Below are 17,752 nucleotides of genomic sequence, written 5' to 3'. Positions count from 1 at the left end.
AAAAACAGACACACCACGAGATCCGAAGCAGTGCTGTCCCGCTAAGGACGCCCTCTCCTCCACAGGCCCGCAGTGGTCCCGCCAGCCCGTCCCTCCAGCGGGTCCCAAGCCCCCTGCCCAGACAGGAGCCCGGCACAGATCACTGCGTGTAAAGCCTGTCGGAGGCGAGCCCCAGCCGCCCGCGTCAGAAAGGAGGGCGTTCGTGGGAAGGCTTGTGGACGATGTCCTGAGGAGGTGTGTGGCAAGAGAGGTGTAGAGCCCCTGGGCAGCAGAGACAGACCTTACCCGCTTGTGTTGCAATAAACAGTTTACTCCCCCGTCTGCGTCTGTCTGGGCATCTTCCCTGCAACGCTTTCCCTCTTCTTCCTCCCTCCTACAGCCTGGGTCAGGCGAAGACCCACCTTTTGTCTCGTTTGGGAAGCTTTGCGGCCGGGCTATCGGAGGGGCTGGTCCAGCCCTGTTGAGCCTGGGTTCTGGCGGTCTTTGTGTTGAGATCTTGTCTCCAGGGCTCTTTCTCCTCAGACCAAGCAGCCCTGCACGAAACCCTTGTTCTGGCCGCTCCGGGGACAGACGGTGGCGTCTCCCCCTGGGGACCGCTCTGCCACATGTCCTTCGGGTCTCCTCACTCCACAGCGGGGAGGCAGCTCTATTGTGGAGGCCCAGAATGGTGCAGGTGAGCAGGGTCGAGCAGCCGGTGCCAGGGCTCACCCAAAGGGAGCCGCAAGCCGGGAATGGGAAAAACCAGGGCGGGAGGAGATGTCCCTAAATCAGGGTTCTTCACCCGCTGCGCAAAAACCAATCAACCCACTCAGTCAGGAGATTTGTCTTGATTTCAGTTCTGCAGAATCGGGTGCCGGGCGTTTAACAGCAGCCAGCACACCACACGCCGTGGACAGTCCCAGGTTTATAGTGACAGGATAGAGCCGAGGGGTGAGCTACAGCTCCCTTACCGTCCCTCATCATCCCTGTGCATTCAAGCCCGTGTTTGGAACGTTTTGGGAGCTGCCCCCGGGCGCTCGGGAGCGGCGGCCCCGCCCGCTCCTTCATTAGCCGCGGCCACAGCCGCTCCTTAGCGGCAGCCGGAGGCGGGCGGGGAGCGCTGTCGGCCACGGGGGTGCGGGCAGCGGCAGCGGCGGGGCTGGAGCCCGGTGCCGGTGGGAGGCGGCGGGGCAGGGCCGTGCTGCTGCTGGCCCTGGGGGAGGCTGCCCGGGCGGGGGTCGGGCTGCGGGCTGCCCGGGGGGGGCTGTGGGGTGCCGGGCTGGGGAGGGGCCGCTCCCCGGGGTGCGGAGGCGGGGGGCGATGCGGGCCCCCTCTCGCTGTGGCTGGGTCGGGGCCGTGCGTGTGCGGCCGGTGGGTGCCGGCTGCCGGTGCCGAGCTGGCCGCGTCCCCCCGGCTGTCCCTGCCCCGGGCCCCGGGCCGGGGGTGCCGGTGCTGGCTGCGGGGTGCCCCGGCTGCCCTCGCACGGGCTCCCTGCCCCGGCGGAGCGGCGCTTTCGGGCTCTCCGCAAAGGCCAGCGGGGCTGGGCAGGGGCGAGGGGCGGCGGGAGGTTGGTGCGTGTCCTGCGTGGAAGGGGCAGCTCGCCGTGCCCGGGTGGCACCGGCACGGTGGTGGCCCCGGGGTGCCCAGGTGAGCCCGGGCGGGAGGTGGGCTCTTGGAGGTGGGCTCTTGGAGGTGGTGGATTCACCATCTCTGGAGGTGTTTAAAAAAAGGGTAGATGGGGCACTGAGGGACATGGTTTAGAAGTGGCTCTTGTCAGGGTAGGCTAAAGGTTGGACTCGATGATCTTAAAGGTCCCTTCCAACCTCAACAATTCTATGATTCTATGATTCTGTCCCCCGAGGTCTGGGCGCTCACGCCGACCCCGTCGGTGGCTGGCAGGGCACCTGGCCGGGCTGCTGGCATCGGGCACCGCCCGCTTTTACCAAAATGCCGGCATTTTCCGAGGCGTCTGGGACTGCGTCCTCCAGCGGGGGGAAACCGTGGCCGCGTACGAGAAGGCGGATGGCGGGGAGCTGCAGGGGTTGCACCGAGTCCGTGGGTGAGTGCGGCCCCAGGCCAGGACCCCCTGCCTGTGCCACCCCGCGGCCACGGTCCCTGGAGGAGGGCGGGTTGGGGGTTATCTGTGGGGCACGGCCAGCGTGGCTTTTTGGCATTGCCCCTGTGCCGGGTGCTGCTGGCGGAGCTCTTCTCCTCCGGCACTCCTGGGTGCCACCGGTGTGTGCGGATGCACACGTGCTCCCCGTCTGGCTCCAATGGAGCCCTTCCCTTCCTCCCGAAGCCGCAGCGCTCGCGGTGTCCCACATTTGCTGTCCCCGGTTGGGGGACATATTACAAAAGATGTAATAAGTGTAAAGAGGAGGATGCAGTGGAAGAGGAAGATAGTCAGTCGCTGGTGGCAGCACCGAGAGAGGAAAGGAGAAGCTGAAGAAGGGATAGAGGATGGGCAGCGTGATGATGAGCTGTGGCTGGTGGTACTGGGCGAGGCGGGGGAGCGGTGCTCCAGGAAAAGGCAGATTTAAAAGCTTGGAAGGAAATGTCAGGAATTTACGGAGAATATGTGCAGAAGGCGGCTCAGGGTCTACAATAGAAAAGAGACAGGGCAGAGAGCAAGTGAGGAATGGTCGGTTGTTAACAGCAGCTATTGCAGAAGGAAATCAAGGAGGCAGGAGATGGGATGGGAACAGAAGGAACCAAAACGTAGGGGGAATAGATGGGAATTTTTGCCCCGCTCTGGAAAAGAATCAGTGTGCGCTTGGTAAACGAAAGGGACATTGGAAGAGAGAATGTCCCCAGAACAGATTTCAGAAATGATTTCCCTCAAACATGGAACAATCCCAGGGTAACAGGGTTGCTCACTCTGGACCAGGATTCCGAGTGACGGGGACCAGGAAAAATAAACCAGAAAGTGTCCTCAACGGAACCCCTGGTTACCCTGAAGTTGGGGAATGAAAAGGTAGAATTTTTAGTGGAAACAGGAGCAGCGTGCTCCGTTTTGAACTCTTGTAAAGGAAAACTGAGCAGTGAAAATATGTCTATTATTGGTGCCAGAGGGAACAGAGAAATAAGGCTTTTCTTTCAGCCTATGAAATGTGGATGTGGATCTCGAGCCTGTGTGCATATGTTCCTGTATGTACCCGACTGCCCCATGCTGTTATTGGGAAGGGATTTATGAAGTAAACTTAATGCCCAGATTGCATTTGAAGATAATCATATCCATGTGCAAATACCAGAAGAAAAAGCGTTGGAGGCACAAGTTTTCTTATTCCAGCAAAACCAAGATGTGCAGACATCTACAGTCCCGGAGGAGTGATGAATGCAGTCAATCCTCTCGTATGGGAAGCGGGAATGCCGGGACGATCTAAAGCAGCAGAACCGGTAAAAACTGACTTAAAGCCGAATGCACGAGCGGTAAGACGAAAACAATATCCAGTAAAATTAGAAGCAAAAAGAGGACTTGAACCATCGATAGAAAAGTTTATTAAATACAGACTGTTGCGGGAACGACAATCAGAATATAATACTACTCCGTAGTGGCTAATCCGTACACTCTGCTGACCACTATAAAGGAAAGAGATCAATGGTTTAAAATGTGGCAGTAACCTTGTTACAGTACGTGGACAATATTCTCCTGGGGACACAGACAGAACCTGACTGTGTGCAACATACGGTTGATCCCTTGAATTTTCTAGGAGCAGCTGGATATGGAGTATCTCAGAAGGCGGCTCAAGTGGTGCAACAAACCGTTGTTTGTGTGGGTTTTACGGTTACGCAGGGAGAACGGAGCCTGGGAATGGGGCGGAAAGAAGCAATCTGTCCAACGCCTGAACCAAACTCTAAGCAGGAGCTGAGAGCGTTTTTGGGAATGGCCGGATGGTGTTGCCTGTGGATCATTGATTTTGGCTTGTTAGCGCCTTGGACTGCCAAACCTGGAAAAACCTTTGGAGTTATTTGTTTACGAGAAACACAGTATTGCTTTGGGAGTACTGATTCAGAAGACCGGATCCTGGAAAAGACCGGTAGGATATCTTTCCAAGCAGCTGGACCAAGTAAGTCAAGGTTGGCTTCTTGTTTGCGGGCGGTGGCAGCGACCGTAACGCTCCTCCAAGAGGCGTGGAAGTTAACCCTGGGACAGAAGCTGGTCGTTCAGGTACCACATGCGGCGGCTACTGTTTTAGAGCAAAAGGGGGGGCATTGGTTGTCCCCTCGCCGAATGAGGAAATATCAGGCTATTTTATTAGAACAGGATGGTGTAGAATTAAAAGTGACTTCAGTGCTGAACCCAGCAACCTTGTTACCTTTAGCGAGTGAGACAGAATTAGAACGTGACTGTCTGGTAACAATCGAACAGGTTTATTCTAGTCGAGCGGATTTAAAGGATGAACCTATAGACTCAGCAGAAATGAATCTATTTGTGGACGGGAGTCGTTTTGTTGCTAACAGAACTAGAAAGGCAGGATATGCTGCAGTCCTAGAAGAAGAAGTTATAGCGGCAGAAGCACTCCCTCCAGGAACTTCAGCACAAAAAGCAGAATTAATTGCATTAATCAGAGCTCTGGGAATAGCAGCTGGGAAACTTGCGAACATAGGGACTGACTCGAGATGTGCTTTCAGGGTGTTACATGCACACGGAGCATTGTGGAAGGAAAGAGGTCTCCTGTCTGCTCAAGGAACACCAGCTAAATAAGGAAATTTAATAAAGAAGTTGTTAGAAGTGGTGCAATTGCCTAAACAACTTGCTGGGATGCACTGTAAGGCTCATCAATTTGGCAACTCTTTCATCGTTACAGAAAACCGAAAGGCGGCTCTGACTGCTGGGCAAGCTGCAGAAAAGAAAATCCTCGGGACGTGGCCTGGAAGATCCCAACATTTAAGTCAGCCTCCCAAGTCTACAGGAAGGGACGAGCAATTAGCTAAGTTGTTAATGTCCGGTGAGGATGACAACGGATGGTGGATGGCCAAGGATCAGCGTGTGATATCACCTGAGAATCTTGTGAGAGACATTTCAGAGAAAACTCATAAAGAAACCCATTGGGGAATGGAGGCTTTAGTAGATAATACTAAGACGTAAGCTTTGGGAGTGGGAATGACTAGTATTGCAAACAGTGTTGTAAACAGATGTGAAATATGTCAGAAGAATAATCCCCGCAGTGAGCCGAGACCCCCACCAGGAGCAATAAAGAAAGGAAACACACCAGGGGATTACTGGCAAATTGATTTTTCTGAGCTTCCCGGGCAAGTCGGGTACCGGTGTTTGTTGGTTCTAGTGGGTACTTTTTCTGGATGGCCTGAAGCTTTTCCCTGCCGTACCAGCCAGGCACGGGAGGTAGTGAAGGTGTTACTGAGGGAAATTATTCTGAGGTTTGGAATCCCGACGGGAATGTCATCAGACAGGGGACCACATTTTGCGGCAGAAGTGGTTCGGACTTTAGGAAGGGCTTTAGGGGTAAAATGGGATTTGCATACCCCTTGGAGACGCCAATCGAGTGGGCAAGTAGGGAGAATGAATCAAACATTAAAAAGACAGAGGAGCAAGATTATTTTTTTTCTGATTCTGTTTCCGGCTGCATTGCTTTGCAGGCTTGACTTGACTGTGTAGCCACGAGCCCTAATGTCAGCATTGGGGATGGAGAAGAAATACCAGGGGCTTTCGCAAGTAATGGGACTTGCTATTTCAGCAGCAAAGCAAAGGTAGGGGGGGAAAGGGGGGAAAAAAGTCCCCACTCAAATTCCCTTTCACAGCTTATACTCCATAGTGGGATTAAACTCTGGAAACTCTTTTTAACTAAGAGACTCTAAGTTATTAGACGCTACTGATACTTCAAATACTGGAGTACACTTCAGATACCATCGGTACGCTGTAATAATTGCCACGTTTTTCCAAGTCGCTTTTATTGTGTTTTCATTCATGGAAATTGTGCTCACTGGAGTGCACGTGATTCAGGCATGGAAGGGTCGGGAAGAAGACTAGTTAAAGGAAAAGATAGTGAGTCTCATTGTGTGAATTAGTTAATGGTGGTGGTGATTACTTGGTACGTGTCTGCTCAGAAATTGTTTAATGTGGTAGTCAGGTCTTTTGTTTCGTTGGTTGTTTTTTTTAATCAGAGTAACTTGTATAGTATAAATGCTCAATTTATAGATCTACTTACAAGATACTCCACACATCTATTTTTTAAAATGCTGATTTTTCTTACCAAGTTGTGGAGGAAGAACTAAGGAAGCAGTTTGAGAAGGCTGGAAACAATCTGACAGCTTGATGCCACCAAAAGGATCGGTCGTTCTTTGTGTTCCTCCTTCATCAGCTGCCCTTGATCTGACGTTTTGTTGGGCTGCTCAGTGCCCGAAGCTGTCAGAAAATCATTTGCTTTTTGCTGCTGGACTAGTCTCCTGCCGGCTTGGTGGCACGGAGTGAGCCCCAGGGCCAGTGCAAGCGGCAGAGGTGGTGGGAGGAAGCTGGGCTTCCGTGCTTCTTGTCTGATAGTCTCATTTTTCAAAACACATTCTTGTCTTTTCTTGTCTTTTTTTTTTTTTTTTTTGGTGGAGTGTGGGAACTGTCATGGGAAGGGGCTGCTCTGCTTTCCCTCCCAGTGGATTCCCAGCCCCCCCAGCAGTGATCTGGTCTGGTGATGGTGTGCTTCAGGGGGAGAGAGGCAAAAGCTGTTCCTTCTTTCTTGGATCGATTGCTAAATTGAGTAGCAGGGAGCTGGAAGGAGTGTGAAGTGAGCGCAATTACACCTTGCGTAAATGTTATCGTAGATTTGATGACGTGTAATGTGGGGCTGCAGCTTTCCTTAAGAAAACACGTGGAACTACGTAATTTTATAGGAATTTAGGATTTAAAAAATACTTCAATCGCTTTCTTTGCCGGTATCTTCCATTAAGGAAGTGAAACCTGTAACTTGGATCCCCGTGAGGAAAACCTGGATCTCGGAAGCGCAAAGAACACGCGGTCCTCACTTCCATACCTTACAGCTGCTTCTGTCCACGGAACCCTTTTCTGTCTGCTGCCCCCCAAATAATGCTGCGGCCCTGGCATTCCCTGCCTGCGGAGTCGGTGACTGTAACGCACCTTGATGAACGTGCTCAAAAATATCATCCCTACAGCATTACACGTTGTTTTCAATATGCTTCAAGGATGGAGAGAATGATTGGAAACACACAAGCCTGGACTTCAGGGCTTCCACCTCGATTCCAGCAATGCCCAATGAAGGGGAAGAACCGTTGGTAACCATCAAGGGATCTGGAGATTTTTAAAATGGACACGTCACAAATTCAAGGTCAGAACAAAACGGTTATTTAATACTAACACCAGTCTTGATCCGCTTACCAGCAGAGTTTGAATAGAGGGAGGATAAAGAAGTTTGGCTTTTCTTCTTTTTTCTTCCGCATTCATTCCAGGAGCCTAGTTTGGCAAGAGAGCAAAGATTAGGAAGAGAAAATGCCTGAAGAACAACAAAATGAGCTAGTAGAGACTGTGGAATTTCGGTGAGCTGTGGGAGTGGCTTGTACGAACCCTCAATATGTGTCAGGATGCTGGGGGGTAAACTGCTTTTGGAGGGATGCAGGCTCCTGGTGTTTGACATTTTAGCCAGGGAGGATTTCCTGGGACATTGTGGGGGGTAAGAGCTTTGACATTTTAGGGGTTATTACCAGTCTCAGGAATATCTGGAGCAGGTGAGGTGCCAGGAGTTCCTTTGAGGCTGCAAGTAATGAAGAAGTGGCATGATCCTGGAAAATGTGGTAGACTGAAGAGGGAGGTTTCAACGAATGATGATCTGGAAACAAAAACGTGGATGTTTAAAAACTGGACAACGTTGTAAAGTCCAAAAGAGCGGAATGGATCTAAGCCAGCTGTTTAATTTTCTGGTTTAGATACACATCTATTTCTTCTCAGATCACAGGTGTCCCGCTTCCACATCCATCTTAACGTAATAGAGCAAAGATTGTTCTAAAAATATAGCAAATAGATGAAGACTTCAGTCATTTGCTTGTGCTCATGTAATTTCTCTACTGATTTCTTCCAAGCTTATTAACTTCTAAAAACCAAAAAGGGGTACGGGGTATGTTTGTGGGCAAGATCCTCCCTGCTGCTTCCCTCCAGTTGTGCATTTCTGGTGTCCTTCTCGGTATCAGACCACCCGTATTTCAACAAGGTTCCTTCTGTCTTGCCTGATCCCGCCAAGAGGGTTACGTTTTATGAACAGAAGGATTTTTCCCCAAAGGAAGAACAGCCTTAGTTTTGGGGTTTGGCCCTTCTTTAATCTGGCTTTGTCTAACTCTTTTACAAAGAGTTGAAGGCTGCTTACAGCTCTATTAATACATGAACTCAGAACTCATGTCTGTGGATTGTTTTCTTTTGAAGGTAATAACGCGTTGAGGTTAAATTTGTTGTTTGTAACCTAAATTAGTTCTCAGGATTTGCACTGCCCTTTGCAGGGTTAATATGTGAGGTGGCCATAGTTTAGGACACCTCCTCAAATAATTTGACGGAGAAGAATATGGCCTTGATTCTCTTGCTCCTGCAATTCACTGAAAATCTGCTTTATCCTGCGAGTTGTGTCCCACCCCGTCCCCACAGTGTTGGATGGTAGGCAATTGTAAATAGTTCAACTTGAAGTTGTTTGGCAGTGGTTTAAGCACGATTCCATGTTGGTTTAGCAAATGAATTTCGGAATGCTTAATCTGGAATGCCCATTAGGCTGAATATTCAGGTTTAAGAGATGCTACAAAGATAAACCAGGTGATTTTTGAAAAACATCCGGTACTGCGGTGTCATGAGTGAGCATTCTTGATCAGAATTGACACAAAATTTAGAACTGTTTGGTTTTAGGAAAAAATAGAATTCTGCTGCTGAACTTGAAATGTTCTTTAATCTCTTGAAAGAAAGAAAACCTTCTAGTGTGGTCAAACCAAGCGTTTAGGCAACGGGACTGAAGTTAAGCTTTATACCGATTAAAAAAAAGTCTACCATGCTAATTAGGTTCTGTCATTACCAAAGATGATTGCAAGTAAATAATAGAGTAGAGGGGTTATTTTAGAACAGTGTCTGAGTGTGTTACACAGAATTGCATTTTCGGTCGGTGGAAAATGATGATTTGTTTGGAAGTGTGAAGCCTGCATATGTAATGACACTTGTGCCGGTGTGTGTATATATGCATATATATGCACCACGCAGCAGGGGAGGGAGCAGAGCCCATCTCCAGGAGTGCTGACCACCTCTCTGGTGACACCGGGAGGACAGAACAGGGTCTCCGCACGCCTCCCCCAAACCCATCCTCCCAGCCCAGATCAGATGTGGACCAGACACTGCAGCCGGGCTTCGGTGAGATGATGTGCCACCCCCATGCAAGCCCCTGCCACGGCAATGGTGGCGGGAAGCTGAGGGACCCCTGCCCGGCACTCCTAGTCCTTCTCGGTCCACAAAGTGGTGGTGATGGCGGTGTCCCTTCCGAGCTGAGTGATAAACACCACCACGACAGCCCGTGGAGAAGGAGGAACGTCTGGGAGGGGTTGGTGGGCAGGGGAGAAGACGGGCAGCAATTCAGATGTGCCCTGCTCAGCTCAGGCAGGAGCCAAGTTCAAGTTCTGCGATTTTACACCCCAAGTAAGACCGCCCAGACCCATGCTTGGCCACGAGACGGAGTCTGCCTCCTGGAGTGCCCGTTTTGGGGTGGGAAGCAGGGACAAGCTGCGAGGTGCCTTTAGGTGCCAACTGGCTAAACACACACGAGCCATAAGGCAGCTGTGGTGACAAACTGACTCATATCCAGGGGGATGGTACCCAAGGCAAAGAACTGCCAAGATTAGCCAGCGAAAGCCCCAGGTTCTGCTGCAGGGTGGGAGAAACTGCGGCTGGGGGGACATGCCTGGCAGAGGAATCCTGCAGCCCCAGGGCTGGCTCCACACCTGTGCCCAGGGTAGGGGGTCCCAAGGCAGGAGAGAAGCCTCAGCATCACCCTGTGCCACAGGGCAGCTGTACGAGTCTCACGTGGGCCACATCTGCCTTGGGGGCAGGGAAGAGCCCTTCCCCAAAAGACCACCCTTCCCCCTTTCCTAGAATATTGTCCAGTGGGTTCAGCGCTCTGGCTTTCTCTCTGCTGTGGACAGAAACAGGAGCGCTGCAGGTGAGCTTTAGCTTCACAGAGCTAAACCGAGAAAGACCTTGCATCTTTCCTTATTCAGTAACTCAAACAAATGGATGGGGAGAGGAGAGGGAGGGAGAAGCCTTAGTCAGAGCCCTGAAGCAGAAGTGAAGCGGCAATTAAGTTCCTAAAGGAACGGGGAAGGTCGTTTTCATTAAACCAGACCCCACCATCACTTAAGACTCCCTGCAGGCATAAAAAGCTAGTGGGACCTCCTGTGACAAGGGCTGCCCCAAACGGCCATTCCTGCCCTGAGCAGTTTCATCTGCTGCTCCTCTTAGACTTCCCCTTTGCTCCTCTTAGACTTCAAAATTCGTTTTCACACCTCATGTGCCTCTCCAGGAGAGAAAAGTCTCTCCAGGACGTGGCTGCAGCAACACATGCACATTTCCACCCCAGAGGCAACAGCTGATAAAGCATTAGGAAGCACTGTATTAAAAAAAAAAACTCTTAACAGCGGGGCAAGGCAAGGGATTGCCCCCGAGAGCCAGCCGAGGCCACCAGGAGCCAGCCCAGCACTCGCCAGCCTGCTTGCCAGCCCCACAGCAGCCGCTTTAGCCGGGCTCCCTGCAGCGGGCCCTTGGCCGCCGCTACATCACGGTTCGTCACCATGGTCGAACGCCGCGTCCGCGTCCCTAGTTGCACCGCTGCCATGGCGGAGCCGGGCGCAGGCACCGCAGCTCCCCAGCGGATGGGCAAAAAGCGGTGGCTGCGCTACCTCGATAGCGCTGGGTAAGCCCGGCAATGCCATTCCCTCACCGCCGGGGAGCACAGGAGGCAGCAGGGGGCGCGCAAGGACCCGTGATGCCCGCCTCCGTCCTGCGGGAGGCGGAACGGCTTCTCCAGCCTCTGGGTCCTCCGTGGGGCCCCTCCGGCCTCCGACGGGCCCCCCGGGCCTCTGTGGGTCCCCCGCGAGGTCCCTCCGGCCTTTGTTGGGCCCCTCCGGCCTCCCCACGGCCTCTACGGGGCCTCTCCCTAAAGGGAAACGAGCCCGTCCCCCTCTACGGCCCCCCAGGCCTCGGCTCGGGGCTTTCTGGGAGGGAAAGCTCCCCGCCTGGCCGGGGGCGGGCCGGCACAGGCCCGGCCCAAGCCGGGAGGAGGCGGCGGAGGGCTGGGCGGCCGTTCCCACCTCCCTCAGGCAGTGCCGCGCATGCGCGCGCCCCGCCACCTCCCCTCCCCTCCCCTCCCCTCCCCTCCCCTCCCCTCCCCTCCCCTCCCCTCCCCTCCCCTCCCCTCCCCTCCCCTCCATTTCGCAGGGGCGGGGGCGCTCCCCGGCAGCCAATAGGGAGGCGGCGCCGGGCGCGCGGGCCGGGCGCCCTTCCGCCGCGTGCCGTGTGTCCCGATGGCTGCTGGGGGCCCTCGGCGCCCTCCTCGCCGCCGCCCGCCGCCCCGCGCCGCCCGAGGGCCTTTCGCCGGAGGGGGAAACCTTTGGGCTCTGGAAAGTAACTTTGGAAGTTTGGGTCCTGTGAAGGAGAGTCAGCCTGGTAGAAGCTGAAGGAAGTTTCAACCCGCGGTTCTGTGTGTTCTTTCCTCAGCACTTGTGCACCTGCGGACGATCCTGCCGAGACTGAGGCAAAAAAGAGAAGGACAGGTATTGCACGTTACAGAAGTCTTTAATGTGCCTGATTTTTCTGAGGTTTCATCTACCTTAGAAAACTCTGGCTTCTGTACTTGTTTTTACTTGAAAAGTAAAATTGCAAGTTGACTTATTTTTCTAATACTGCTGCTTTTCTGTGCAGGTGTCAAATGGGCAGATGTTTGCTGCCCAGAGCCATCTCAGGGTGATCTTATGACCAGGTAGAGTCTCTTTTCATCGTGGTTCTTGTTTCTTTTGGCTCTGTGTGCGCGTCTCTTTCCGTCCCTGTTCTTCTCCCCGCTTTAAAGCCTGGCGCTCTCTTTAGCCGTGCGGCACTGTTGTGTGCTTAAATTGTCAGTGGTTCACCTAAGCTCGAGGGGAGAGAAGGAAAGAAAGGAACTGATAGAGTAGGATGGGTTCAAGTAAAAGGAACATTTTCTTGCCTTTTTTTGTGCCTTTAACTACCAAGGGAAGTCATTTGACAAAGCTTGTGATGCCTACTCTTACCACGCTGGATTGAAAGGGGAGAATACCGTGAGAGTCTGTTGTAGGTCTCCCTCCTGGAAAAGGTCTCCCTGTCCTTGTCTTTGGTGACAAGGCAACTTCTTGGTTTTGAAGAAGGCACGTGTATACGGACAACTTTAATGTCTGTGCATTTGTTTGCTCTTCAGAGTCTGCCTGGTTTTACTGATAATCCTCTCCAAATGGGGACAGTCACTCTCTTGACTAGCCTACAGAAGGCAAGTAAATATCCTGTAGGTGTCCCATTTGTAGTTCCCTGTGCTGGTCTTAGTTTCCGTAAGCTAACTCTATGTGGCTGCAGGTAGAGTTGCAGACGTTCATGTTATACCTTGCAGTATAACACCTAGCACGCAGCCTTTATCCCCAGTAGATCCCAGAGCACTTGACAGAGGAAGTGCTGGTTGCTTCCCTGTTTTCCAAAGAATGAAACTGATCAAGAGAAACCAAAGGAGTCTTGCAAAGGGAGGTGGGAAGGAATTTACAAAGCCTCCAGCGCTTCATTCTATCCCAGTCTTGCTGCTCCAAAAGAATCGTGCTGGAAGCTGAGAGGATGTTGTCACAGGGGTGCAACCGGGGCTCCAGTCAGCAGGAGCCTTGAAAAAGCATTTCTTATCCCGAAGGTGAATTCTTGAGAATTCCGTGGGACAGTACAGGTCCACAGCTCACTGCTCTCTCCCTTTCTCTCCCCCTCTCCTCGCAGGGGCTCCCCACCAGCAGAAGATACTCTGCAACAGGATGGACCAGCGAAACAAGCGGTACCTCTGTCACCTGGTGAGGCCAAAAAGTCACCTGCCTGTGATGTGGAAGAAAAGAAACTGCCAAGGCTGCAAAAAAGAGCAGACGGCTTTACTCCGCTCACAGAGGTACCGTAGCTGACAGGCTGTTGGACAAAACTGAAGGCTGTGAAACAGCTGCAAGGAACCCCATTTGTTATAGGTGGTTCTTAAGGCTTTTTGAAATCTGAAGAACTTGGGTTTAACCTGTTAGGGAGTGTCTGCGGCTGTGACTTCCCGGTGCAAAGGTCAGCACTAAAGCTGGTGTGAAGGATTTACAGGATTTAAGCATCTTATGCTCCACGCGCTCCTTCAGTTGTGCTCTAACCTAAGGGTTTGTGGGGCTTCTGTTACTCGGGCAAAAATGAGTCCAGGTTTAGCAGCAGTCTCCCAGAGCAGTGCTAACCTGATTCCTACAGTTATATGGGATCTGCCTCTCAACCTGTCCTACCATGAAGATAGAACTTGTAATAGAAGCTTTTACTGCTCCGTGGCGTTGCCTTGCTTGTGGGGGACCTGAGCATCTTGTGTACGTCCTCGGGATGTCACCGAGCCGTGGATGCGCACTGGGCATGGTTGCGCTGCGTGTAGCAGTGGTCACAGGAGTTCACTTAGTTACGCTATGCAACAGGGAGGGGGAGTTGAGGTTCCCCTGCTTGTCTGAATTTTGGCTGCTTTTGTTCTTGGGAGTTGCAGTCTAACTGAGCGCCCCCTTTTTTGCCTACAGAGGATTGACTTGGAAAGGGCTAGCAAGTCCAGAGTTTACAAAGTCTGCGGGGTGATGCTCAGTACAAGGAAAACCAGGGGTTTTCTTATCCTGCTAGCCCACGTTCAACCGAGAAGAAGATGCTCTTGCAGTTCAGAGTATTTTATACTAGCAGACCTAGTGGTTTATTTGCATTCCTTAGGCAGACTTAGATGGAAACGTCCAAATTGCAACCAGTTGCATGCACAGCCTGGACTCCCGATTGCCTGACTGCAGTGTAGCTGCCTCAGTTTCCCCCTTTGCTGGTGCTTCAGGTCCCTTGAAGTTCCCCCACCCTCACATTCTTTCAGGCTCCTGACTCAGCTGCCTTGGCATGGAGAATGCCTGCTGTGGTTGGCTTAAACCTCAGCGTTGCGAAGGCTGCAGCACCACATGGGAAAGGCGTTTGCTGTGTGTTTGCCACTCCCGCGTTTTATCTCAGCTTCCTTGGTGAAAACAAATTGAGGCAAACCTGGCCCCCAAAGTTCCAAGTTGGGATGCTGAAACCAACCAAGCAACAAAAAGGGGCGATTGCTAACCTAGCCGAAAGCCAGCAAAGGCAGTTGCTCTGTCACCTGAGCTTCATTTCCAGGCCGTGTTTGAGTTGAAAGCTGCCCACAGGTTGGCATGCTCGATGCTCTGTTTCACAAGTCCTTCCCCATTTAATTGTTCATTTCAGGCCATGGAGAGAGAGGTCATTGCTGCATTAGGCAAAGGTGAGCCGGATGAGGTCATGAGCAGTGCCTTCAAACTAAGGGTCACGCGCCAGGACATCCGCACCCTAGGGAACCTTTGCTGGCTAAACGATGAGGTAAAAGGAGCTGCAGCACAGGGGTCTTCTAATGGAGCGTTTATTTCAAAATACCCCTTCAGGGTGTACAGAAGTCTTTGCAAAGTTATTTGATGAGCTGCACTGCAGAGCCCAGAAATCTCTGCACAGTTCTTATTTTAGGTACTGAAGGGTCCAGTGTTTCTGGCAGTTCCTTTACTTGTATTGTGCAGCTTCCAGGAGTTAGTCTACGTTCTTGGAGTGGGTGGCAGGTGTTTTTACCAAAGTGCAGTTTGACAAACAACTGTAACCAAGTGCGAAATTCTCACAACAAAAGCTGACAGCTGAGGCTGGAGTTCTCTCAGCTGCGTACTTCAGGGTGGCCAGAAAAGAGACGTTGCTGTGCTTTTCATTTGGTAAGCTAGTGTCTTATTTTACATCTCAAGCTTCCTCTTTATGGTACAGGTCATTAATTTCTACATGGGCCTTGTGATGGAAAGAAGTAAGAAGGCAGGATATCCATCAGTCCACGCTTTTAGTTCATTCTTTTATGAAAAACTTACTTCTGGGGGCTACGAAGCCGTAGGAAGATGGACCAGGCATGTGGATCTCTTCCACAAGGACATCATCTTAGTGCCCATTAACTTGCGCTTGCACTGGACACTAGCGGTGAGTCAAACGGGCTTGTTATTTAGAGTTGGGTGGGGAGAAAAAGCCAGCAAGAAAAATCATTGAGGCTTGTGCAGCAGAAGGTTGCGCTTTGTCTAACAGTCACCTTTTAATAACAGGTCATCGACACCAGAAAGAAGACGGTCAAATACTACGACTCCCTGGGACAAGAAGGGGACAAGATTTGTGAGACTGTGCTGTAAGTAACTGCTCAGTCACTGCTGTTGTGTTGTGAATTAGGAGAAGGGTTTTGGATTTTGCCCCTGTGACACGGCTGCAAGTTTTCCCATTTCTTGTAGATTACAAAGCAGAAATGTTGGATTCGCTTGCTGCGAGTTGTCTGACAGTGACTCCTTATCTGGTCTCACGTCGTCCCCTCCACCCAGTGTCTTGGATGCCTGGCTTCTGCCACCTTCCCACTATAGCACAGACAAAGACATGGTAGCCCCGTGGCACACGTGCAGCAACTTTGTTTAGTGATCAATAAAACCCTCCTGCCACTCATCTTCCTGTGATCTTTCAGCAGCTCTTTTTATCTCGGCCTGAATTACAGCGATGAAGAGTGATTTTGCTTTTGTTTTAAACAGCAAATACCTGCAAGAAGAAAGCTGTGAAAAAAGAAAGGTGAAGCTGAGTGTTTTGGAGTGGACTGTTCACAGCATGGAGCCACACGTAAGCAAACACTACTTGCACTTGAAATGTGAACTAGAACTCCTTGTCACAGAGCTCTTAACGCTTTCTCATAAGGCCAGGACTTTAGAGAACAGCCATAAGCATCTTCTTCTGGTACCACATCGGGCTGCAAGTGGACCGGGAAACCATGCTGGGATGAAATCTTTGAGCAGTGCCTCTCCTTGGTGGCTGAATACTTTGTTGGGTTTTTTTTTTTTTAATTGCTCTGCCACGTGAAGGTGAATTTGGCTTTACCCCCATTTCACAAGTCAAATTTCAAGTCTCTTTAGCAGTTGTCAGAGCACATAGGCTTCTGGTTTGCAGCCCAAATCCTGGCACGTGACAAAGCAAGGGGTTGAGCTGATGTTTCTCAACAAGTTAATAATGAAAAGCAGCACCTAAAGACTCGATTTAAGGAACGTCACTTCAGAAAGACACTGTGCACACCTCAAGACACCTTGCAGGGAGGAAGCCTGCTGTCCCTTATCAGCCTGCGAGGAATTTGGATTGTAACATCCGAGCGCAGGAAGCCGAGGGGAGGGATGATGTGCAGTTCCTGGGGTGTGTTCCTTGTGTTGGGGAGCGGTTATTGGGGATGGTGCAAGTTCAGGAGTGTCTGGTTAGGGTATTTTTGGTAATGGGTGCTACTTCCAAGTTGCTTTTCCTTGAAGATAGAGGCAAATTCTCCATCTTCTTTGCATTCATTAGGAAATCCCTCAGCAATTGAACGGAAGCGACTGCGGCGTGTTTACCTGCAAATACGCAGACTACATCTCGAGAGACAGACCGATGACCTTTACACAGGTGAGTGAAGGTTCTAAAGAGCTCCAGCCTCTTCCGCACAGAGCCAAGAGCCAGGGAAGTTACGCAGTGGCTGAGGTGTCTGCTCCCAGTGAGATCCCGCTTGGGGGAAGATACTGGAGGCAGTGGGTTTGTGGGATCTGGCCTTTGGATCTTTGGGAGAAATGGGTCTCAGCCTCTGACCAATGAAGACACTGGTTCTTTTCCAAGGCAGTGCTCTTCTGTGAAAGTGCTTGTAAGCTGTTGTGTAGTCAAGGAGATCTGGTTTTGGTGGCATGTCACCCTCTTAGGAGCTGTGTGGGTGAAAGCCAGGCTGTACCCGAAGGGCAAGTGTTGACAGTTCTTAAAAGGAACTTCATAGTGAAGAATTAACTGGGTGTTTCTGCGTATTTTGTGTCTCTTTCTGCCATGAGGTGTATTTCATGGATTTTCTTTTCTTTTCAGACCCACGTGCCTTACTTCCGTAAGAAGATGGTGTGGGAAATACTCCACCAAGAGCTGCTGTGAGACCCGCACTACAGGAGTAACCCTTCTTCTAGTTATTTTTGTCATACCTTATTGTTGTTGGACGTTTTTCTCTGTAGGTTAAGGAAAGAGTTTTTCTCTGTAGGTTAAGAAGTAGTGGTTAAGATTATTTGCCCCCCCAGCCCCCGCCTGCCCCTATTTTGGAGACAGTAACTCTCTTTGAAATTAGCTAACACACCTTAAGTGCAAGCTGGAAAGGTTGGTGTCACCTGGCCAAGGGAAAGCTTAAGAAGAAATGCTGTGAACTTCCATCGCAGAGAGGGCTGCTCACACCTCGCAGCGCACGTGGCCACCTCATGGACGAATGGGACTCATCTGGTGGTGGCAAGAGTTGCATGAGCTGAACTTCTCTCACAGCACACGTGGTCACGTTATGGACAAATGGGACTCACCTGGTGGTGGCAACAGTGGTGTGAGCTGAACTTCTCATCCCAACAACAAGGTGCTGAACTACTGTTTCCTCCAAGAGAGTTTTCTTCTGTTTCTGGAATAATCTACCATCTACTTGATGCCTACAAGTGGATTTGTGATGACCATCAGAAGAAAGCATTTACCATCTTT

The 17,752-nt window shown here is 51.3% G+C and overlaps 1 protein-coding gene across 1 annotated transcript; it reads left to right on the top strand.

Moving 5' to 3' along the window:
- Positions 1 to 2,360: 2,360 nt before the first annotated feature.
- On the top strand, positions 2,361 to 17,173 carry LOC141738348 (sentrin-specific protease 2-like). The gene is made up of 9 exons (XM_074573545.1): positions 2,361 to 2,478; positions 3,690 to 4,016; positions 12,938 to 13,008; positions 14,435 to 14,566; positions 14,990 to 15,193; positions 15,313 to 15,392; positions 15,781 to 15,865; positions 16,574 to 16,669; positions 17,111 to 17,173. Exons 1-9 carry the CDS (start codon positions 2,361 to 2,363, stop codon positions 17,171 to 17,173), a joined length of 1,176 nt encoding a protein of 391 aa, XP_074429646.1.
- Positions 17,174 to 17,752: the final 579 nt, after the last annotated feature.

The sequence above is a fragment of the Larus michahellis genome, chromosome 2, assembly GCF_964199755.1.
Source record: "Larus michahellis chromosome 2, bLarMic1.1, whole genome shotgun sequence".
NCBI classification, from domain to species: Eukaryota; Metazoa; Chordata; class Aves; order Charadriiformes; family Laridae; genus Larus; species Larus michahellis.
This window is presented reverse-complemented; position numbering and strand designations above follow the sequence as displayed.

Bases quoted from the DNA above. Each gene is read 5' to 3' on its own strand.
- LOC141738348 (XM_074573545.1), top strand. From the start codon at position 2,361: ATGCAGTGGAAGAGGAAGATAGTCAGTCGCTGGTGGCAGCACCGAGAG. The intron at 15,194-15,312 runs GTGAGTCAAACG...TTTTAATAACAG, and splicing joins GCTTGCACTGGACACTAGCG to GTCATCGACACCAGAAAGAA. The intron at 16,670-17,110 runs GTGAGTGAAGGT...TTTTCTTTTCAG, and splicing joins GACCGATGACCTTTACACAG to ACCCACGTGCCTTACTTCCG.